The sequence below is a fragment of the Patagioenas fasciata genome, chromosome 16, assembly GCF_037038585.1.
Source record: "Patagioenas fasciata isolate bPatFas1 chromosome 16, bPatFas1.hap1, whole genome shotgun sequence".
NCBI classification, from domain to species: Eukaryota; Metazoa; Chordata; class Aves; order Columbiformes; family Columbidae; genus Patagioenas; species Patagioenas fasciata.
Genome location: NC_092535.1, coordinates 3,094,883 through 3,113,655, shown reverse-complemented (window position 1 = coordinate 3,113,655; position 18,773 = coordinate 3,094,883). Strand labels below are relative to the sequence as shown.

General features: G+C 53.0%; 2 protein-coding genes across 2 annotated transcripts; one reads left to right on the top strand and one right to left on the bottom strand.

The window, feature by feature from the left end:
* Nucleotides 1-150: 150 nt before the first annotated feature.
* Nucleotides 151-1,980, bottom strand: LOC136108362 (uncharacterized). Its single transcript, XM_071815739.1, has 3 exons — nucleotides 1,224-1,980; nucleotides 425-861; nucleotides 151-291 (listed from the first exon to the last, which is right to left on the bottom strand). The coding sequence occupies exons 1-3, from the start codon at nucleotides 1,954-1,956 to the stop codon at nucleotides 151-153; spliced, it is 1,311 nt and encodes a 436-aa protein (XP_071671840.1). The 5' UTR covers nucleotides 1,957-1,980.
* A 2,548-nt stretch (nucleotides 1,981-4,528) lies between these two features.
* MYBL2 (MYB proto-oncogene like 2) lies at nucleotides 4,529-18,457 on the top strand. Its single transcript, XM_065849758.2, has 14 exons — nucleotides 4,529-4,629; nucleotides 5,392-5,485; nucleotides 6,610-6,681; nucleotides 7,046-7,138; nucleotides 7,783-8,003; nucleotides 8,164-8,320; nucleotides 9,096-9,338; nucleotides 10,554-10,937; nucleotides 12,496-12,635; nucleotides 13,643-13,742; nucleotides 14,372-14,485; nucleotides 15,043-15,159; nucleotides 15,385-15,531; nucleotides 17,756-18,457. Exons 1-14 carry the CDS (start codon nucleotides 4,529-4,531, stop codon nucleotides 17,882-17,884), a joined length of 2,112 nt encoding a protein of 703 aa, XP_065705830.1. The 3' UTR covers nucleotides 17,885-18,457.
* Nucleotides 18,458-18,773: the final 316 nt, after the last annotated feature.

Sequence of the window (18,773 nt, the reverse complement as noted above, 5' to 3'; positions counted from 1 at the left end):
AGGCGAGGCCGCTGGGAGCTTAGGGACACAGCCATAGAGTTTAGATATTAATGAAATTACTGCTTTAATTCACAAAAGTTGCTTACAAGCAGCTGTTGCAGCTTTCCCTTTTTTCTCTCTGCCCTCTTGTGCAATGGGACTTCTCATCCCTTAATCTCTGCCTAAAACAAGAGAGGGGGAAGCATATATTGGTTCTTCAATAAACTTAATGCCCTGGAAAGCTGGTTTTAATGAGTAATTCTCCATGCCTTTGTGTCTGTTGTAGTGGGGGGGGGGGGAAGGAAGAAGTGGCTGTGTAAGAGCAAGAAAACAACGGGTGGGGGGGCGGTTGCGAAGGAGCCTGTCCTTGGGCGCTCCGTGTCCCGAATGCTCGCGGTGCTGAATTCCAGCTGCGACGAGGATTAAAATCTTTGGTAAAACTAACGGCGGGGGCGGCTGGGGAGCCCCGAAGCCGCTTCCCCCCTGCTGCCCGGGCCCGGGCCCGGCCCGCCGCTCCCAGCCTGTGTTTCTCCCCGTGTGCCAGAAGAGGGATCCCCAGCCCCGGCGGCGCCTCTCTGCCCGCGCTCCCCGCGGCGGGGCCCGGCAGCCGGCCGGCGCCTCCATCATGGCCCGGCGGCGGGGGCCGGGACCGCGCTCCCTTCCGGCACCGACACTTCCCGGAGCCCCTGTGCCAGGTAACGGAGGCGGGCGGGCAGGGCCGGTAGCTGCCGCGGGGCCCGGCCGTGTTGCGGCGGCCCCGGCGGTCGGGAACAGGCTGTGGAGCTCCGTGGCGGCCCCGCAGCGGCTGGGCCGTGGGGCTCCCGTTGCGAGTGGGGGAGGCTGGAGGTGGCTGCGCTCGGTGGGTTTTACCGGGAGCCGGACCTGCGCCGCGTTCAGCAGAGACCACCCGCACAGTGAAATTTATATCTTTATTGCGTTAATACAGAAAACAGTGATTGGGGAAGGAGGGGGGAGCCAGTAGGGCTGCTGCTGGCTGTAGGGAGCTGCCTTCCGCAGCCTCAGCATCCTCCAGCCAGCAGTACCCCAAACAGTTTGCTGTTTCTGTCACCCCGGCTGAAATACGGAAGCTTTGGCCAGGTGGTGCCTTCAGCAAACCAGCCCCTGGCTCAGGGCAGGAGGGCTCCATCATCTTCTGTGCTGCACTGTGGATGGCAGCTCTGCATTGTGCTCCTCTGCAGCACAGAAGATCCCCAGGCAGGAACATCACAGAATCTGCTGCAGACACGCAGGGATGGGGTCAGGATCACTCAGCTGTGTCTCAGGGGTGGCAGACTTGTGCATCAGCAGAGGTTGCCTCTTGAAGGCTCCAGGCCAAGCCAGAGGAATTACTACAGAGCTCTCTAGGGACGGCGTGTCTGGTTTGGAGCATCCCAGTAACCTTAACTCCTCGTTGCTCGCATCAAGGGACAGGCTGCTATCCAAGGGGGGTTTTATGGCTGAGATCTCCCATGTGGGTGCTGGCGTCTTCCCGAGAGTTGAAGCGTCACCAAGGAGATCGATGCTGTTGGAGAGCAGGCTCTCCTGCAGCTTGGAGTGCATTTCCTTCTTGCATGGCGTTGAGGTGCTCTGCAATGCCACGTCCAGCAGGCAGCCAGCTCTGCCGAGGTGCTCACAGGGCAAACCAGACACATCAAATGTGGCCTGACCATGGTGGGCCTTGCAGAAGCAGACAAGACTGAGGTCAGAGGTACCCTGGGTCAGGCTGTGCAGGTCAGTCTTCACACAGCTGCTCAGAGACTCTGACTGCTTGACAACACACAGAGAACTGCTTTTTGTCGAGTTGTCCAAGTCCGTGAGAAGCTCCCAGGTGTCTGGTTTGGAGGCGCTGCTAGAGTCCGTGTAATAACTGTAGATGGGAGAATAATGGGTATGGCTGGAGGCCCCGGCCACAAACCCATTGTCCAGGATGTCCTTTATGGTCAGGGTGCTGGCACCATGTCTCTTGGTGGACAGCATGGTACAGAATCACACCACTATCAAGCTTGTGGGGACGAAGACGTGCCTGTCAGAAGAAACACGTTACTGTTCCCTAATGAATTGCAGACTTAAAGTAGCAGGACTGTGCTTTCCAGAATCCTCAGTCTTGCTTAGGAAAGCAAGGAGTTGAGTGGGATCCAGGACAGGGAGGTGGGTATCCAGTCTGTCATTGTCTTCTGGAGCAACATAACTGCACCACAGCCTGTTTGTTGCTCAGAGGTCATCAAGGAGCCTCCCTAGAGTTGTATTTATTGAGCCTCAGCCTGTACACTACTACGCTTAGCTTTATACAGGGTATAGAGCATCTCAGTAAACTTCTCCATCTGTCAGTGGTACTAAGATGGAGCTGGTTTTCCCCAGAGATAAGACACTTCATCCTTTTTTCTCAAGTCAGAGGGTTATTAGCCCCGGTTAGAGTCGAGTCCCTGTGAGAGTGAGGCACTAAAACCAGGCTCTGGTTAGGACAGTAAAGACTCTTATCTTATTTTCAGTCCCACACGTAGTGACCCTCACATGGGTCCCCAGACAGGTCTGTGGGAACAGGCCATCCTGGCAGGTCTCACACTGCACACCCTGCCTTCTGCTCCATGGGCAGGGGCTCCCTCCATGTCCCCCCACATAGGAGGGGAATTCTCAGCACCACCTCAGTCAGAGGGAATGGGGCAGGTCAGGGAAGGCTGCTGTGCTCTGAAGCCATTTTTACACTGAACACTTCAAAAGCAGAGATAAAAAAGCTCCTGACTTTACTGCAATGGGCAGCTATATGGTCAGTCTATAAGGAAAATCTTTCTTAAGACACTTGAAGTGCTTTTTCCTTAAAGATAATTTAAGTAAATTAGTATGTGGGAAATAAAAAGTACATGCTAAGAGGACAGACTAAAAAGCACTACTTACCTTCAGCTTCTATAGAGACCCCCTTCAAAGTTTTGATCCTTTTTTACCATTGTTACTTACAGGGGTTTTATAGTTCTGGTAATTAATTAACAGCCTAATTTCCTAATTAAGCCAGTTTGGGAGGGGGAGGAGTTTTTGTTTCTATGTTTTTAAGCACGGGGTAGGGGGCTGTGACAAAGTGCTGAAGGGAAACCGAGTTCTGCTAGGGCTGGGTTGTGTTTGTAGCTGGGCAGCCCTGGAGCACAGGGAGGAGGAGGAGGATGCACGGAGCCTTCCTACCTGGACAGCACACCCAGCGAGGGTCCCCAGCAAGGTGGCACCTCTCTTAAGTTTTATCGCTTGCTCTGAAGCACTGGCCAGGCGCAGCCACATGCACAGGCTGAGGGTGGTTATTACAGATAACGTATGGGCGCTAGTGTGTGCTGTGTATACACAGGTGGGTGGAAACAGCAAGAATCCAAAATGCACATGTGTGTTTGGGGACAGCTGTCACCGGGGTGGCTCTTCCTGCTGCTTTTTCTCTCCCATGTTCTGTGCACAGTGGGACGGTGCTGCCGCCTGGGCCCATGTTCTGTGCATGGTGTGACAGTGCCACCACCTGGGCCAGGTTCTGTGCATGGTGTGACAGTGCCACCACCTGGGCCAGGTTCTGTGCATGGTGTGACAGTGCCACCACCTGGGCCCCGTTCTGTGCATGGTGTGACAGTGCCACCACCTGGGCCATGTTCTGTGCATGGTGTGACGGTGTTGCCGCCTGGGCCTGGCATGCAGGGAAAAGCTGAGCTTTTCTGTGCTGACCTCCTCTTGTCCCTTCTAGAGTGTCAGACCTGTGCTCCTGTTGAGGACCCCCTAGTGCACCCCTGGAGCGGCACACGCAACGTAGGGAAGGTGCTTGATTTTAATTTGCGTTTTTTTTTTTTTCCTGTTTTGACGGGAGGGGACTGCTGGGGGTCCTGTGTCCCGTGGCTGGTTGTGGTGTGAGGTGACCACAGCATGGTGGCAGAACCAACAGCCCCCATTGCAGAATCCCAGAATGTCAGGGATTGGAAGGGACCTGGAAAGCTCATCCAGCCCAATCGCCCCATGGAGCAGGAACACCCAGATGAGATTACACAGGAAGGTGTCCAGGCGGGTTTGAATGTCTGCAGAGAAGGAGACTAGGAGAAGTTTCTTCTCAGTTTTAAGTGGAACCTCCAGTGTTCCAGTTTGTACCCATTGTCCCTTGTCCTATCATTGCTTGTCACCAAGAAGAGCCTGGCTCTATCCTCCTGACACTCACCCTTTACATATTTATAAACATTCATGAGGTCACCCCTCAGTCTCCTCCAAGCTCAAGAGCCCCAGCTCCCTCACCCTCCTAGAGCTGAGCTGAGCAAAGCCCTGTCCTAGAACTCTGCAAAGCAAAAACCCCATCCTTGAGCTGAGCTGAGTGAAAACCCATCCTAGAGCTGAGCAAAGCTGCGGCCCCAGGGGTTTTTGGTACATTCTAGTCCAGGGGGGCTTTGCAGCGGGTTGTGCAGGGCTGGAGGTGACCTGGAGGGGAACCCCCTGTCCCGGCCCAGGGCGGTTGGTTTGGGGGGGATCGGGGTCCCCCCGGGGGCGGGGCGGGCGCCCTCCCGCGCGCGCCTCTTTGTGCGGGCGGGAGGCGGCAGCGCGCATGCGCGGCCCGGCCCCGCGCGGGCGGGGGCCGCCGTTGGCGCGAGATAGGAAAGCGCCGCCGCTGCTGCCCGGCCCCGCCATGGCGCGACGCAGCCGCGGGTGAGTGCGGAGCCGCTAGGGTGCTGGGGGGAACGGGGGTGTGGGGCAGCCCTGGGGATCTGCTGGAGGCTCCTGTGCACCGGCCGGCCCGTTCCCGCTCTCCGGCGGGCTGCAGGCAGAGCCGCGGCCCCGCACCCGCGGGCTGGCGGTTCGGCGGGTCCCGCGCTAAGGGCTGCAGCCGGGAGCGGGGGTTGGCGGGGCAGGCCCGGGGTGATGTGTAGAGCTCCCGGCGCTGCTTTCCGCGCCCTTTCTCTTTGCTCCGGGATGGGGTATGGGAGGGAAATGGTGCCAGTCCCTCGGTGCAAAAGCTCCCCGGGGGATAGGAGGGTGCAGGAATCAAGAGAAATGCTCCTTCCCCTGCTCTGAGCAGCATAAGGTTCAGATTGGGTATTAGGAAAAAATTCTTTATAGAAATAGCTGCCAGGCATTGGAACAGGCTGCCCAGGAGGGGTTTAAAAGGTGCATAGATGAGGTTCTTATGGACATGGTTTAGTTCCACGGTTAGGTTATGGTTGGGCTCAATGATCTTGAGGGTCTCTTCCAACCAGAATGATTCTGTGATTCTATGATAAAAATTGCTAACATGTACTGGGAGGCCAAAACAGAGGGACCCCTTTAAACTGGGGGTGTCTGAGTGGGCGTCTGTGGGGTGTCAGGGCTCGGTGCAGGTCTGCAGCTCTGCTCTGCTCCGTGAAAGCTGCTTCCTCTGCTGCATTTTTGTGAGAGGTAGAGATTATCATCTTTGTTTCTCCATCTCTTCAGCGAGGACCAGGATGAGCTGCATTGCCAGGATACCGACTCAGACGTGCCGGAGCAGCGGGACGGCAGGTGCAAAGTCAAGTGGACACAAGAAGAGGTGAGTGAGAGCCTGGTGCTTGCTGAGAGCAGGTCCTGTGGGGTGAGCCTCTGGCCTGGCACACAGGGCTTGGTGACACCACCTCCTGATGTCTTGCCCCTGAAGAAGACGGTGTATCTGTTTTACTGGTGTGAGCCAAGGTCTTTATGTGAATGGGGAGTTCAAGTGAGTTTGAAGCACGGCCTGCGGAGTAAGACCTGTGGCTGCTTTAGCTTAAGCATCTGAGCCTTGAGTGAGGTGTCTACAGCTCTCTTGTGAGCAAAGAGGGGTTCCGAGGGATGGCTGAGGCCTCCAGCAAGCTCAGTCACACCGTGGAAATGTCCTCCCTTTTCTGTAGCAAAACCGAGGAGAGCTGAGACTGTTGGGATCATGGCTTAGTCATCCTGGCTGAGAGCCTGATATTAGTTGGGATATTTTCTTCCCTTCTCCCATTCCCTTCATTGCCTTTTTGCTGTGTGAAAACTACAAGGTGTCCTGTCTCCCCTGGGATGTGAACACTGAGTAAGGTGATCGTTGTGCAGAAATTAAAGCCTTGGGCTCATTTTTGGCATGGAATTATTTCATGCCTCTGCCCAGCTGGGGCACACAGACAAGGACATCTATAATAGGCTTTTTGTGAGCTGTACATCAGCAAACCTGAGCTACAGTGGGGTTCAGAAAGAAGTGCTGTAGAGCCCAGCAGCACTGCAAGCCTGTAGACCATGGGACAAGTGGTGATACACTGAAACCGGTCAGCTTTCTTGGCTGGGCAAAAGCAGTGACCAAGCTGGGAGACGGACTGTCTGGTCAGGGGTTTGCTGGGGCTGGATAAGGAGGTAGGATTGGCCACAGGGTTTGAAGCAGATTGTACTGGGACAGAGCTGGGCTCTTGTTTTGTACTCACTGTATGAGCTCGTCTGAGTACAGAGCCCGGAACCAAACATGCTGTTCCACTTGGGTTCCACATACTGGAGCACTGCTAAAGGACAGTGTGAGCCACCTTCCTCCCCTGAGCGCAGACAGGCAAAGAAACCTTCGTGACTGATCAAAATGTCTGGCTTTTTTTCTTGGTGCTGTCAACCCAGGGGTGCCTGTGGCTCATGTTGCCTCTGTGTATGTGACCGTGATGTCTTTGTTCTTTGCAGGATGAGCAGCTGAAGACGTTAGTAAGACATTATGGGCAGAATGACTGGAAGTTCCTGGCCAGTCACTTTCCTGTAAGTGACCCCTCTCCCAGCGGGAAATCGTGGTGTTTGCATGTAGCTTCTTGTGCTCAGCATGCTGGTTGTCTGTTTCTGCACAGCACCTTGCACTGTGGGACTGGGTTCTGTGACTGCAGATCTGGGCTGTGGAAAGTTGCTCCTTCAGAGCAGGGAGACATCATTGTATTGAGCCTGTTGGAGCTGGGATGAGAAGCTGAGGTTCCTGTCCCTGTCTTCTGTGCCTTGTGCCCTAGTCTCTATTCTGTGTGTGCTCCTGCAGGTTTTCTGTGGGACAGCCGGGGGGGACGGGACTGCTGCTTCTCCAGAGGCTTTTTGAGCCTCTGGACTAACACACAGCTACTCTCGTTCCTTTTCCCAGAACCGCAGCGATCAGCAGTGTCAATACCGGTGGCTGAGGGTGTTGAATCCAGACTTGGTTAAGGGCCCTTGGACCAAAGAGGAGGACCAAAAGGTGAGGTGGGGCAGGAGAGGGTCAGAGCATTGGGCTGTGGCTGTCTGCAGAGAGGATGGAGGTGTCACACCCTCAGGTCTTGCAAACTCTGGGTAATTCTGGCCTGTTGTGAACAGACTAATGCAGCATGGTCATGACAAGCAGGTTGAGGCTTCTTTAGCTAAACACCTCCCTTTCACACAGTGTTGCTAGAGCAGGCTGCCGAGGGAGAGAGCAGAAAAGGGAATTAATTCATCTGCCTGCTGGCACATCTCCACCTGACCTGGCCATGTTGACCTAAGAGAAAAATAGCAGTGGCATTTCCTGTGCCACAGCAGACAGCCTGAAGTGGATGTCTGAGGTTGGCTGGGTGAATCATGACTGCTGTGAGCCTGTTTCTCTACTGGTTCCAGAGTGAGCTGAGAGGGACCAGCTCAGATAGACACATCATCCTGAAGTACAGAGGAAAAGTTGGAGTTGCTATCACAAGTCTTGTTACACTTGATTGTCAGTGCTGGATCCCTCCAGCTTTTTCTCCGAAGAGGCTTTTCTCTCTCTGCCCTTACCTGGTTGCAAGAGAGGTGAAGAGCAAAACCTGGAGATGACTCTACTGACCTTCCCCTCCTTTATTCCATTTCCTTATTTCCTTCCTGCTCTCTTCAAAGGTAATTGAACTGGTTAAAAAATATGGCACCAAACAATGGACCCTGATAGCCAAGCACCTGAAAGGGCGGTTAGGGAAGCAGTGCCGGGAACGCTGGCATAACCACCTGAACCCGGAGGTGAAGAAGTCCTCGTGGACAGAGGAGGAGGATCGCATCATTTTTGAGGCCCACAAGGTCCTGGGGAATCGTTGGGCAGAGATCGCCAAGCTGCTGCCTGGGAGGTAGGACCTCTTTGCTTGCTGGTGCCTTCAGAGCTGGGTGGCCCGTGGAGATCTATGTGTTGGGCTCAGGGGACATGGCTGGAGAGCATGTAGGAGCTGGTAGCTGTGCTGTAAAGCTGATGTAAATGGTGATTTCTATTTCCTTCTGCTTTCTCTGCAGGACTGACAATGCTGTGAAGAATCACTGGAACTCCACCATCAAGCGGAAGGTGGACACGGGAGGCTTCCTCAATGAAACTAAGGAGTCCAAGTCTCTGTACTTGCTCGTGGAGGTGGATGACAAGGAGAGCCAAAGTCGAACCAGAGCAGGGAACCAGGTACTGCACCAGCACACTTGCAGCAGGCAACTGGGTCAGTGCCCTGCTCTGCTCATGCATATCAGAGCTGTTCATTCACCCTTCTGCTGCCTCACACACTGCCTTTGCCGCAGCCTGGTGTCTGCACCGACGGTTTGGGCCTCCCCCCAAGACACCAACTCTTGGGAGAGCTCTCCCTCCAGCAGCGGGAGGTGTGGTGTGAGCCCAGGTGGGTTATCCGGGTGGAGGACAGCAGTCTGCTAGTGCTGTTATTTTGCCAATCGCAGCATCAGGTCTGTCTTGGAGACTGCAAATTCTCTTTTTATTTTGGCTCTGTTTTACTGCTCCTGGTGGGAGAAGGAGGCTGCCCCAGACAGTGGGGGGGGTATGGTGAAGAGATGTTGTCGTCTTCTTCTGTGGAAAAGGAAGCAGGGGAAGTACACCCAATTATTTTTTTCATGAAGAAAGCATGTCGTTTTCAATGGCAGGCTCTTGGAAAGTAGGAAGTGCAGAATTAGTGCTACCTGCTCAGCCTTCATTCAGCTTTCTTCTGGGATACTGTTCAGTGAAATCTTAATTAAATGGTCCTGTGCTTGTTGTGATGTATGGACTCCTACTCAGATGGTATGTGAGACAGAGCAGGGAGGGAGAACAGGGACCAAAACAAACTGAATGGCTGTTAGGAGAGCAGGTGAAGCTGAATGTGGCCAGGGACCCTTCCTTTTTGTCCCCAGGTCTTGACATTGTTCCCTTGGTTTCTACTAACGGCCGCACTTCCTTTATTCTATGCATAAAGACTGTCCTGCCAAACCAGCCAGCCAGTGTCTCTGAAATAAAGGAAGAGGATGTCAGCGATGAGGAAGTGACGGGTGTGCAGGAGTTACCCTCGGAGCTGCCGGCTGCCGAACTGGTAGAACAGAACGCGGAGGGGACGCCAGATGATGCAGTGCTTGAGGATGCCTCTTCACTTGTCACGTCGCCATACAAATGGGTGGTCGAAGCTGCCAACTACAATGAAGCTCTGGACATGATTGAATCTGTGAGTAACAGACCCTTGTTCCTCCAGCTAACGGAGGGAGAATGATCTCTGTGATTTCCCCTTGAGTAAATTTACTTGGTTCCCTTGCTTGTCACCATGGGCATCCCAAGGAGGGCTGGGTCTGTCACTGGCCTCTGGTTTCGCACTGTCCCTTTCCCAGGGCTGGGTCTGGCCTTTCCAGCTCTGCCAGTGTTGCTCTGGGATGCACATTCCCTGAGATGGGTGTCTGTGCAGGGGCTCTGCTGGTGTGGGAGGCTGTAGACACTGGCAAGCCTGATGTTAAACCTTCTGTCAACCCATGTCCCCAGCTCTCCCTTTTGTAACAATTTGGTCTCATGAGCTTTCCTTTCCCTCCTGTAATGGGATGGGATAGCACAGGACAGATTGGGAAATAGGCCAGACCCACTTGTACTGTGTAGAACAGAGCCCTTCACACTGGGATGGCACCACCATTTGCTTTCAGTGGAGGTGGCTTTGCTGAAATGAATAATTTTGGGCCAGTCAAGCAATGCTGAGGGCCCCAGGGTGATGGAGGCACGCCAGGGCTGGAGACTGGCTAGAATCTACAGAGCACTTTGCTGCCATCAGAGAGAAATGTCACTTTAGCCCCCATGCTTCCCGATGAGCTGATTGTTCGTGAAGGATCCGCTTTGCATATGTGTGAGAGGACAGAGAGTTACGCCATCTGTGGGTTCTTAGGGAGCTGCTCCGTGCTGCTTTGGGTACTGGTGGGGTTGAGCTCTGGAACAGCTGATCTCTGAACCCCTCCGGTTATTTTTAGTCTTCCAGCAGTGCAGGTTACAGCAGAGCCCTGTGTCCAGCTGTACTGCTGTGCCCAAGTCTGTGGCTTGGTGTTGGGTGACAGTCGCTTCATTCAGCCCCTATCCCCAGCTGCTTTTTTGTTTTGTTCCCCCAGTGTGGGGGTGCAGCTGTTTGTGCAGCTGTGCTGTGAACTGAACTGGGGAAACCAACCTTGCGTAAATAGAAAAATCTGCCCTGCGCTCAGGCGGCAGCTTTCGGCTGGGTCCGTGCCCTGCTCTGCTCTGCTCTCAGCTGTGCTGGAGGGTCTGAGCTCTCCTTGCCAGACTCCTTGCAAAAGCCTGTGCAATCTCACAGAGCCAGTCATTTCACCTCTCAGTTCATCTCTGTGTCTGCACCAGTTGGCTGCTCAGCTTTCCTTTTTGGGCGGCTTCTGATGGTTTCCCTTGCGTGCAGGACCTCGACGGGTGGTGTGATCTGACGCAGTTTGACCTGCCTGAGGAACGCTCCGCTGGCAGCAGCGGCAGCAACAGCCCGGTGAGGCAAACCCCCAGCAAACCAACCCCATCCCTGCCCAGCGTGACCGAGTACCGCCTGGACGGCCACACCATCTCCGACCTGAGCAAGAGCAGCAAGGGGGAGCTCATCCCCATCTCTCCGCATGCAGAGGTGAGCTTTGGCACGCCGCCCTCCGTGCTGAAGAGGCAGAAGAAGAGGAAGATCTCCCTCTCCCCCGTCACGGAGAATGCCACCAGCACAAGCCTGTCCTTCCTTGACTCCTGCAACAGCATGACACCCAAGAGCACCCCTGTCAAGACACTGCCCTTCTCTCCATCTCAGGTACGGAACAATGGCAGAGCCACGTCTGTGCTCCTCTGCTTGGGCTTGATAATGAGCTAATAAGCGTGTTAGTGCTCTGTCTGCTTGCCTTAATGCCATGTATCCCCCATCAGCTCTGCCAGCTTTGTATTTCTCCTCCCTTCAATGAGGCAGTACCAGCACACAGAGTGTGTCTGTTTGCTAAAACAAGGCTCAGAGCTGGTCTCTGGCACTGCTTGTCTTCAGAGTTGCTTTTCCTGTGGGAGCAACAGCCTGTGTCTGCCTCTGGCAGCGTTGCTGGAGCCCAGCTACCCTGTGTGATGGGCAGGGTATGTCCTCGTGCTTGGGATGCAGTGCCACATGCCTGCCTGCTCCAGGATCACCGGAGAGCATGGGGCTGCTGTCCCCAGGGCATTGCTGCCCCAGCTGTGGTAGTGGAGTGGCAGCAGCAGAAAGCGGCTTTCCCTGTTTGTTTCTATTTAAATCATGCAGGCAGACTTGGCAGCACGTGCCTTGTGCAGTTGCTGTGCTTAGGAAAAAGCTCCTGGGCTTGTCGTTGTTCCAAAAGGGACTCAAGATCTTTGTCATGGCTCTTACAGTGTCCACACATACGTGGACACATGGTCTGCAGCATAGATCATCGTGGAGCACTATGGTGGTGAAACCCACTAGTGTCTCGTGGATTGATATGGGGAGTTCTGTCTGTAAAACAGAATAAAGGCAGCTGTGTTGCTGTGTTCTCCATCACGGTTCCTACAGCTGTGCTGCTGTTCAGGCCCTGTCTACCTGTGCTTTCCAGGCCTTAATTTGTGCTGTTTCTCCAGCCCTGGGTGGCACATGGAAGTCTGACACCCAGGTTCAGGTGTTTATCAAAGGCAAGGCCAGCAAGAGCTGGGAAATCAGAGCAGGACCTGAAATGTGCAGTTCTGCAGAGTGTAAAAGGCTGGAAAGCATGGAGTGAGTCTGAGAAGGCGAAGAGCATGTCCTGCCTCTTGGGCTGAGCTTCAGCCACCAGTGAATGTAACACACAGAGCTCCTCTCTCCCGATAGGTTCTTGGGTACAAACTTTGTTCCTTGTGGGAGTAAAGTTGTCACTTATTAGCTGCCATGAAGTAAAATCCTAGCAGAGATGAGACAGTTTGTCATTTTTCTCAGTTCAGACAGAAGACAGCTCAATGCAAAATCTGTTAACTTGTACGCTGTTGTTTCCCTCACATTTGCCAACCTGAGGTCAGAACTGACCTTTGGTGGGCTGGCATTACTTCACCATCTGGACCAGTGCAAGGAGAGACTTCTCTCTCACCCTGTAGCTGCTTGTAGTCATATCAGCTCACCCCTTGTGGGAATTGAATGATCTTTATAAGTGTGAGGCACCTTCTGGCAACTTTAACGTGTGTGTCTGTGTACAGGACTGTATGAGCCTTTAAGAGTTGTGGTTTATATTGTGACAGATCCCTCTTGTGCTGGGCAGATAGTCCCTACTTCAGGTTTTTCCCCATATTTAGGAAAAAGTAATGACTTGTGATACTCTGCTGGGATGCCTGAGTGTCTTCTCTTTCTTCTTTCCTGTGCTGTGTAGTTCTTAAACTTTTGGACCAAACAGGATACACTAGAACTGGAGAACCCATCTCTGACCTCCACACCTGTGTGCAGTCAGAAGGTGATTGTCACCACCCCTCTGCACAGGGATAAGACTCCTCTGCTGCAGAAGAACTCAGCGTAAGTCCTTAGCTCCTTCTCCTCCATCGCCACCCAAACAGCGTCCTTTTCCTGATCCAATTCAAACAGCATCCTTTTCCTGATACAATTCAAACATACCTCCCCCAGTACTTGTACTGGAACTACTGAGAGAAGGGCAGAGCAGGCTGGGGATTTGCTTAAATCAGTGTTTTTTTTTCCCCCTGCAAAGACAGTTCCTCTCTGAGCTGCGGGGAGCAGGTGTGGAGGCCACCTGGGGCTGCAGCCAAGTGCCCAGCGTTGTGCTCAGCTGTTGGGTGTGCTGCTGCTGTCTGTGCACGTCGTTGTCTGGGAGCTGGTGCTGTGCTGTGAGTGCTGTGCCAGCAGGGAAGGGGGTTGATTTCCTCAGCAGGAGCTGGTCAGGTCCATCCCTTTAGTTCTGCACCCTCTGCTTTGCCTGATCGGAGGGGCAGGCCAGGGTGATGACTACCCAGGTGAGAAGAGGGCTCTGCACAGGGGGTGTTTTGCTGGCAAACTGAAGCAGCAGAGTGTTTGGGGGTGCTGGCTGTGCTAGCAAAACTTCCCTGTTGTTGGCATGGTCTAGAGCAGCTCCCCATGCAGGCAGTGTGAACTGGCTCAGCTGCTCTAGGTGCATTTTTACCCAGAACTTCTGCTGGTCCAGCTGTGACTGTCACAAGCCCAGGCTGGGCCTGAGCAGACTTGCCAGCAGAAGCATTCAGAGTAGTGCTGGCCTGCAGAGCTGCATGTCACTGGTGTTGGAGCTGCTGTGCCGCTTTCTGATGGTGTGCTTGGCAGCTGGCGGGGCGGAACAGCATAGCTGGCACATCTGAATGATGTTTTCCCCGCTAAAGGCTCCTCAGTGCCTGTTTGCCCTGCTCACACCCCAGGAACAGCCCAGGCAGGTGGCTTTTGCTGCCACATCAGACTCTGCAGGTAGCTCATGTAGTGAGAGGGCTTGGAAGGATGTGTGTTACTTTGTGTGGGTTTCACCATGTCTGATCCTTTGTGTTTTCCACTTTTGCTACCAGGTTTGTCACACCAGATCAGAAATATGTGGTGGACAACACTCCTCACACCCCCACACCTTTCAAAAACGCCCTGGAGAAATACGGACCAATTAGACCTTTGGTAAGTATTGGGCAGGTCTCCCTCTTGCCGATGGCAGAAATGTAACAAACGCAAACAGGACGTGGGGTGGTTTGCAGTGGAGCTGTGAGCGAGTTACCTGTGCCATAACAAAGTGCAGTTTGATACTGCCAGGCTGAGGTGGGAGGAATGAAGGGGGCCTTGTCATGGTAAGTAGCCACAGGACTTTCAGCTCCTCTGTAAACTACCTAAAAATGCCCCAAACTGCCCTTGAATCAGACTGCAGTGCTTGGCTACTGATGACCTGGAGGAAAACCAAGGGCATGACCTACCTAGGCATCCCTGAGGAGCTGGGTCTGTTAATGTGGTTTTTGTGGAGGTGGGAGTTTCCAGTGTCCCAGGCCTTCTGTGCGTGCTGGTCTCTCAGTGGCACATTTGGGCTTCAGCTAATAAGCACCTCTCATGTCTGGAGATCTTGTAAATCTGTCAGGGTAGAAGAAATCTGGTCATCTCTTTTACAGCTGAGAAGTAAATAAGTCATCTTTGTGCATATCCCCCCACTGTGGGTTCCTCTGACCCCATTATCCCTTGAGCAAAATGTAATACTCATGAGTCTGCCCAGCGTAAAGATTTTGACTGTCTTGAGCTTTCTCCCTGCCTTTTCACACCAGCCCCAGACGCCTCACCTGGAAGAAGACTTGAAAGAGGTGCTCCGAAGTGAAGCTGGCATCGAACTTATCATTGAGGATGATGTGAAGCCTGAGAAACAGAAGAGGAAACAAGGGGTGAGCTGATTTTGCATCCAGTACCTGCTGCTGAGCTGCCATGTGCTGTTAAGGGGTGTCTTGGCTGGTTTTGTTCATCCTGCCGTTGATGCCAAAGTGTTTTGGCCTCTGGCTGCTGCCTTTTAATCAACAAGAGGTTAAGGCCGGCTAAAAAAATACAGCCAGCTGTGTCCTGGCTTATGCCGAACTTGGGCATGGCAGGAGATGCCGTGTCCCTCACCCGCAGGAGAGACCTGTGGCACACTTGGGTCATCTGTGGCCAGTTGGGCTCCTGGAAGGCTGTGGGCTGGTGTGCAGAGTCTCTTGGCTCAGTTGCCCTGGTAGTTTTCTTTTCTTACTAAAAGGAGTTTCCTCTTCTCAATGGGAGGCTCTGGGTGCCGATAGGAGAGCTCTGGAAGCTACCGTGCCCTGTGGTGGGGAAGGCTGCTGCTCACCTTCCTAAAATGCTGGAGCAATGCAAACCTGGAGTGACGTGGGCTTGCTGAGCACTCTGGGCCATGAGGATGGAAGTTCACTGGATTGATTCATGCCAACACTTGTTTTTCTGTGTCCCCCAGTTGCGCAGGAGTCCCATCAAGAAGGTTCGGAAATCTCTGGCCCTGGATATTGTGGATGAAGATATGACACAGAACGTGCCTGCCCTCCCCAAGACTGTCTGTTTCAAAAGAGCCCAGGTGAGAGATCCTGTGTTCAGGTGTCGCTGTTGAAGGGCTAGAGCTGGCTTCTCCAAAAAAAAATTCCTGTGGCAGTGGGAGCTTTGCCATCTGCAGCTGCCTTTGGGCAGTCCATGTGAATGTGGATGACGGGCTGGATTTGTCAGCTGACCTTTTGGTCTGGCCAAATATCAGCACTGTTGGGGTAACTTGTTTCCTTATGCTTTTCTTTTTTCCCCTTTGCAGCCTGTGAATTTCCTTTCGAGGTCCCTCAACATTACCACCTCGAGCAGGAAGAATGACAGCGGTTTGCTCAACAGAGCCTTCGTGCAAGTGCAGCCAGAGAAGATGTCCTACAGGAAAATGCCGAGCCATTTCAGACCACCAGCACCGGTGAGCCCTGCAGGCACTGCCCTCCCAGCCAGGACGCGGGTGGTGCTGCAGCCCTTGTTCCTCCTCAGGAGGAGGAGTGAGGGGATGAAGCTCTGTGTGCTCTTGCGTAGGTAGCCACGTCCTGGCAGGCCTGCCTTTGCACCCAGGTTTGGAGATGCTGAGCCAGCGACATCATGCTACAGCTTCCTCCTGGGGCTCAAAGCCCCATGGCTGCTTGTTTGGCCCTGGACTTACCCATGGGAATCCACATCCTTTCCTAATCCATCAGGGAATTTAGAGGATTTCCTTCAGGCAGGCAAAGCCTCTCGCTCTTTCTCACAACAAAGCAGGAATTTCAGACTTAGGGATGAGGTGCCTAGGGTTTCTCACAGGCCTATGTTATCTAACACAGGTTCTACTCATCAAGCACACAAGGTCAGTAAAACAGATTAGTGTGATGTATGTGCTTTTTCTACAGACAGCTGCAAGTCACTTGAGTGTATTTACTTATAACCAACCTCCTCGCCGAATCTTCCACTACATTCCCATACAAGTGGGCAACAACAGGCTCATCTTTTTTGCTTCTCTGCGCAAAGCAACTCTAGGGGGTGCTATACAAATGCCAGACGAAATGGTTATTTCCCATCTCTGATTTTTAGGGTGCTCCCAGGCTGTGATGAAGGCTGTGTGCCATAGGCTGTTTACCTGAACCCGTGGTGGTACAGAGCTCCTGCTGCTGGTGTCAGAGCACCCTGTGCCTCAGCTCTGCGCTGGAGCACGTCTGGGCTGTGCTGGAGTCCATGTAGCTTACAAATGCCCTCTGCGGCATAGATGGTTTCTTGTGCTCTCCTGAGAACCTTCACCATTTGGTGTGTCTGCAGGCAGAGTGCACTGGTAGAGGGGTATCCCGGCCTTGTTAGGCAGCGTGGCTTAAAGAAGGGGATTTGGATGGTGATTTTTGCAGATATTTGCTTGGGCCAAGTTGTGGGAGAGCTCTGGTAGCTTGAACGAGGATGGAAATAAATGCGCTCCTTGACGGGGTTGAAACTGCAACTGAGCCTGAGTGTGAGGGTGTTTCAGATCCCTGGAGAGCCCAAGTACAGTGTTGTCTCCACTGAGCAGCCTCGGCTCAGCCTTCACTAATGGGGCTTGCAGCTGTCTCTGGATTGGAGCTGTCTGTTGTGAAAGCTCTTGCTCCTGACAAATACTCCTCAGCCAGAGTAATTCCTTTCCCTTCTCAAAATAAACCCTACCCAAACACTTCCAGTTCTCCTCCTGTCCTAGGCAGGGTTGGTATTGCTCTGGGAGTGAATAGATCCATATTAATTAAGCTTTTGGAGTGAATTGAAGGTGACAGAGGGCAGCTAGTGCGGTGACAGAGTACAGGTGAGCAGTGAAATCCCATTGCCCAGAAACAGCAGAGCTGTGTGCGGTGTTACTGGGCGCTCAGGATTTACTGCACTGGACTGGTGTTGCTGGCAGTGACAGTTATTTATTAAGGAAGCTCACCTGGCTGGGGGCTGAACCGGAATCAATCAGCCCCAAGCTGTGCTGTGGCTGTGTGGGCTGGCGTTACCATAAGCTATGCTAAAGCTCAACCTCTGGTTCTTTGCAGTGCATGTAAACGGGTATTTCCAGTTCAGGGCATTGTATGTCTCTTGGCTGGTTTATCAGAGGATTTGCAAGGGTTTTCCTGGAATGCAAAAACACCTCCTGGGTGCCCTTTCTGCACCTCATTTTCAGCTCTGCCTGTGAGCTGCAGAGCCCTGCTGAAAACAAAGGCACCAAATTGCTGGTAAGGATGGTCTTTGACCAATCTAGACCTGGGGCTATGCAGAAATTAAACTGATTGGGAATAAATCCCAAAGCTGTTCTTAAATTCCTCCCATCCCTCTGGATTCTCTTTAGCACAAGGAGCCTTGTTTGTGCTTTGGGGTTTTTGCTGCAAGCCAGGTAAGGGCAAGCTCTGAAAGAGCACACGCGTAGTCCTGAAATCGAGTATTCACCTGGGAAACCACTGAACACAACCTCCCTTTGCCAGAAACTACTCAGCTATGATGAGTAGCTGGTGGTGTGCAAGTTCCTCCTGCTTGCAAGATGAGTGTTTGTAAGTGGGAGGTTTTATTTCCCTTGGGTAGCAAGTAGCTATTTATATATTTTTGTAGTATTTTAGAACAGGGAGTGGACATTGTGTTTGTCCTCTCCATTAACTGTGGTGTACACGTGCTTTCTTTTCTCTCTGTAGATGACCAGGGCTTGGAAAGCGGTGGCCTGTGGTGGAACCCGAGACCAACTTTTCATGCAGGAGAAAGCTCGACAGTTTTTGGGCATGTTGAAACAGAGTCACACATCAAGGACCTTAATCTTATCATGAAGGATTTCTCTGCTCTTCTAATTTTATTTTTTAAATTTTCTTTTATAAACGGAGGGGAGGGGGGAACCACAGGAAAAAGTATCTTTTGCCAGGCCATGGTGTGTGGGTGGATTTTTTTTCCTTCTGTTCCCAGGTAGATCTATATTGTAATCAATTGGGATAACTGCTGGCTAATGTGTGGAGTGCAATTTTTGGGTTGGTTATGGAAAGGCAAACAAGGGAGGGCACAGAGCTGGCAGCAAGACCTCTCTCTTGGAAGACCTGGGTTCTGCAGAAGTAGAAGCACATGGAGACCAACCCCCCCCCGCCTGCCTGGATTCCGTGCTGGCTGCTCCGATACCTCGAGAATGGCTTTTGTGAAGGTTCCTGCACGTCTTGGATCTCTCCTTCCAGCTTTTCCCAGGGATGGAGCCGTCTCCCTTCGCTCTAGGAGGAGGGAGGGAGAAATGCTTTGGGGTGACCCGTGTTAGGAGGTGGTCCCTCACTCCATGGGGCTGCTTTGTACTGCTGCACTGAGGGTGCTTTTCCCCAGGGCTCTGCCCCCTCCCCAAATAAACCATGGTGCTAATATCACCCTGTCTTTGGAATCTGGCTCTGCGTGGGGTAAACGGGATGCAGCAAAGTGCCGGCTTTGAGGAGGGATCTCTTCTTTCCTGGCAAATTGCTGAATTCATGTGTGGCTGGGGCTGCTTTTCTCCTCCCTCGGTAATTTAATCGGCCGTTCGGGAACGGTCTTGGTTGTTGTATGGGAAGGTGTTGGAGCGTGTTTGAGTGTAGAGTGGCTGGGATCTCTGCGGAACTACAGGATCAGGTGGAGGCTGCAGAGTTGTGGGCAGGAGAACAGCACAAGAAGCATGGAACGTTGTGAAGCCTCTTCTGTCCTTCCTTC

Excerpts from the sequence above, each read along its gene's own strand:
- LOC136108362 (XM_071815739.1), bottom strand. The coding sequence starts at position 1,956 with ATGCTGTCCACCAAGAGACATGGTGCCAGCACCCTGACCATAAAGGAC. Across the intron at positions 862-1,223 it reads TCCTGACCCCATCCCTGCGT|GTCCGGCTCCCGGTAAAACC; the intron begins GTCTGCAGCAGA and ends AACGCGGCGCAG. Across the intron at positions 292-424 it reads GCTCCCCAGCCGCCCCCGCC|CCACTTCTTCCTTCCCCCCC; the intron begins GTTAGTTTTACC and ends GCTCTTACACAG.
- MYBL2 (XM_065849758.2), top strand. The coding sequence starts at position 4,529 with ATGCGCGGCCCGGCCCCGCGCGGGCGGGGGCCGCCGTTGGCGCGAGAT. Across the intron at positions 9,339-10,553 it reads CTCTGGACATGATTGAATCT|GACCTCGACGGGTGGTGTGA; the intron begins GTGAGTAACAGA and ends CCTTGCGTGCAG. Across the intron at positions 15,532-17,755 it reads ATTTCAGACCACCAGCACCG|ATGACCAGGGCTTGGAAAGC; the intron begins GTGAGCCCTGCA and ends TTCTCTCTGTAG.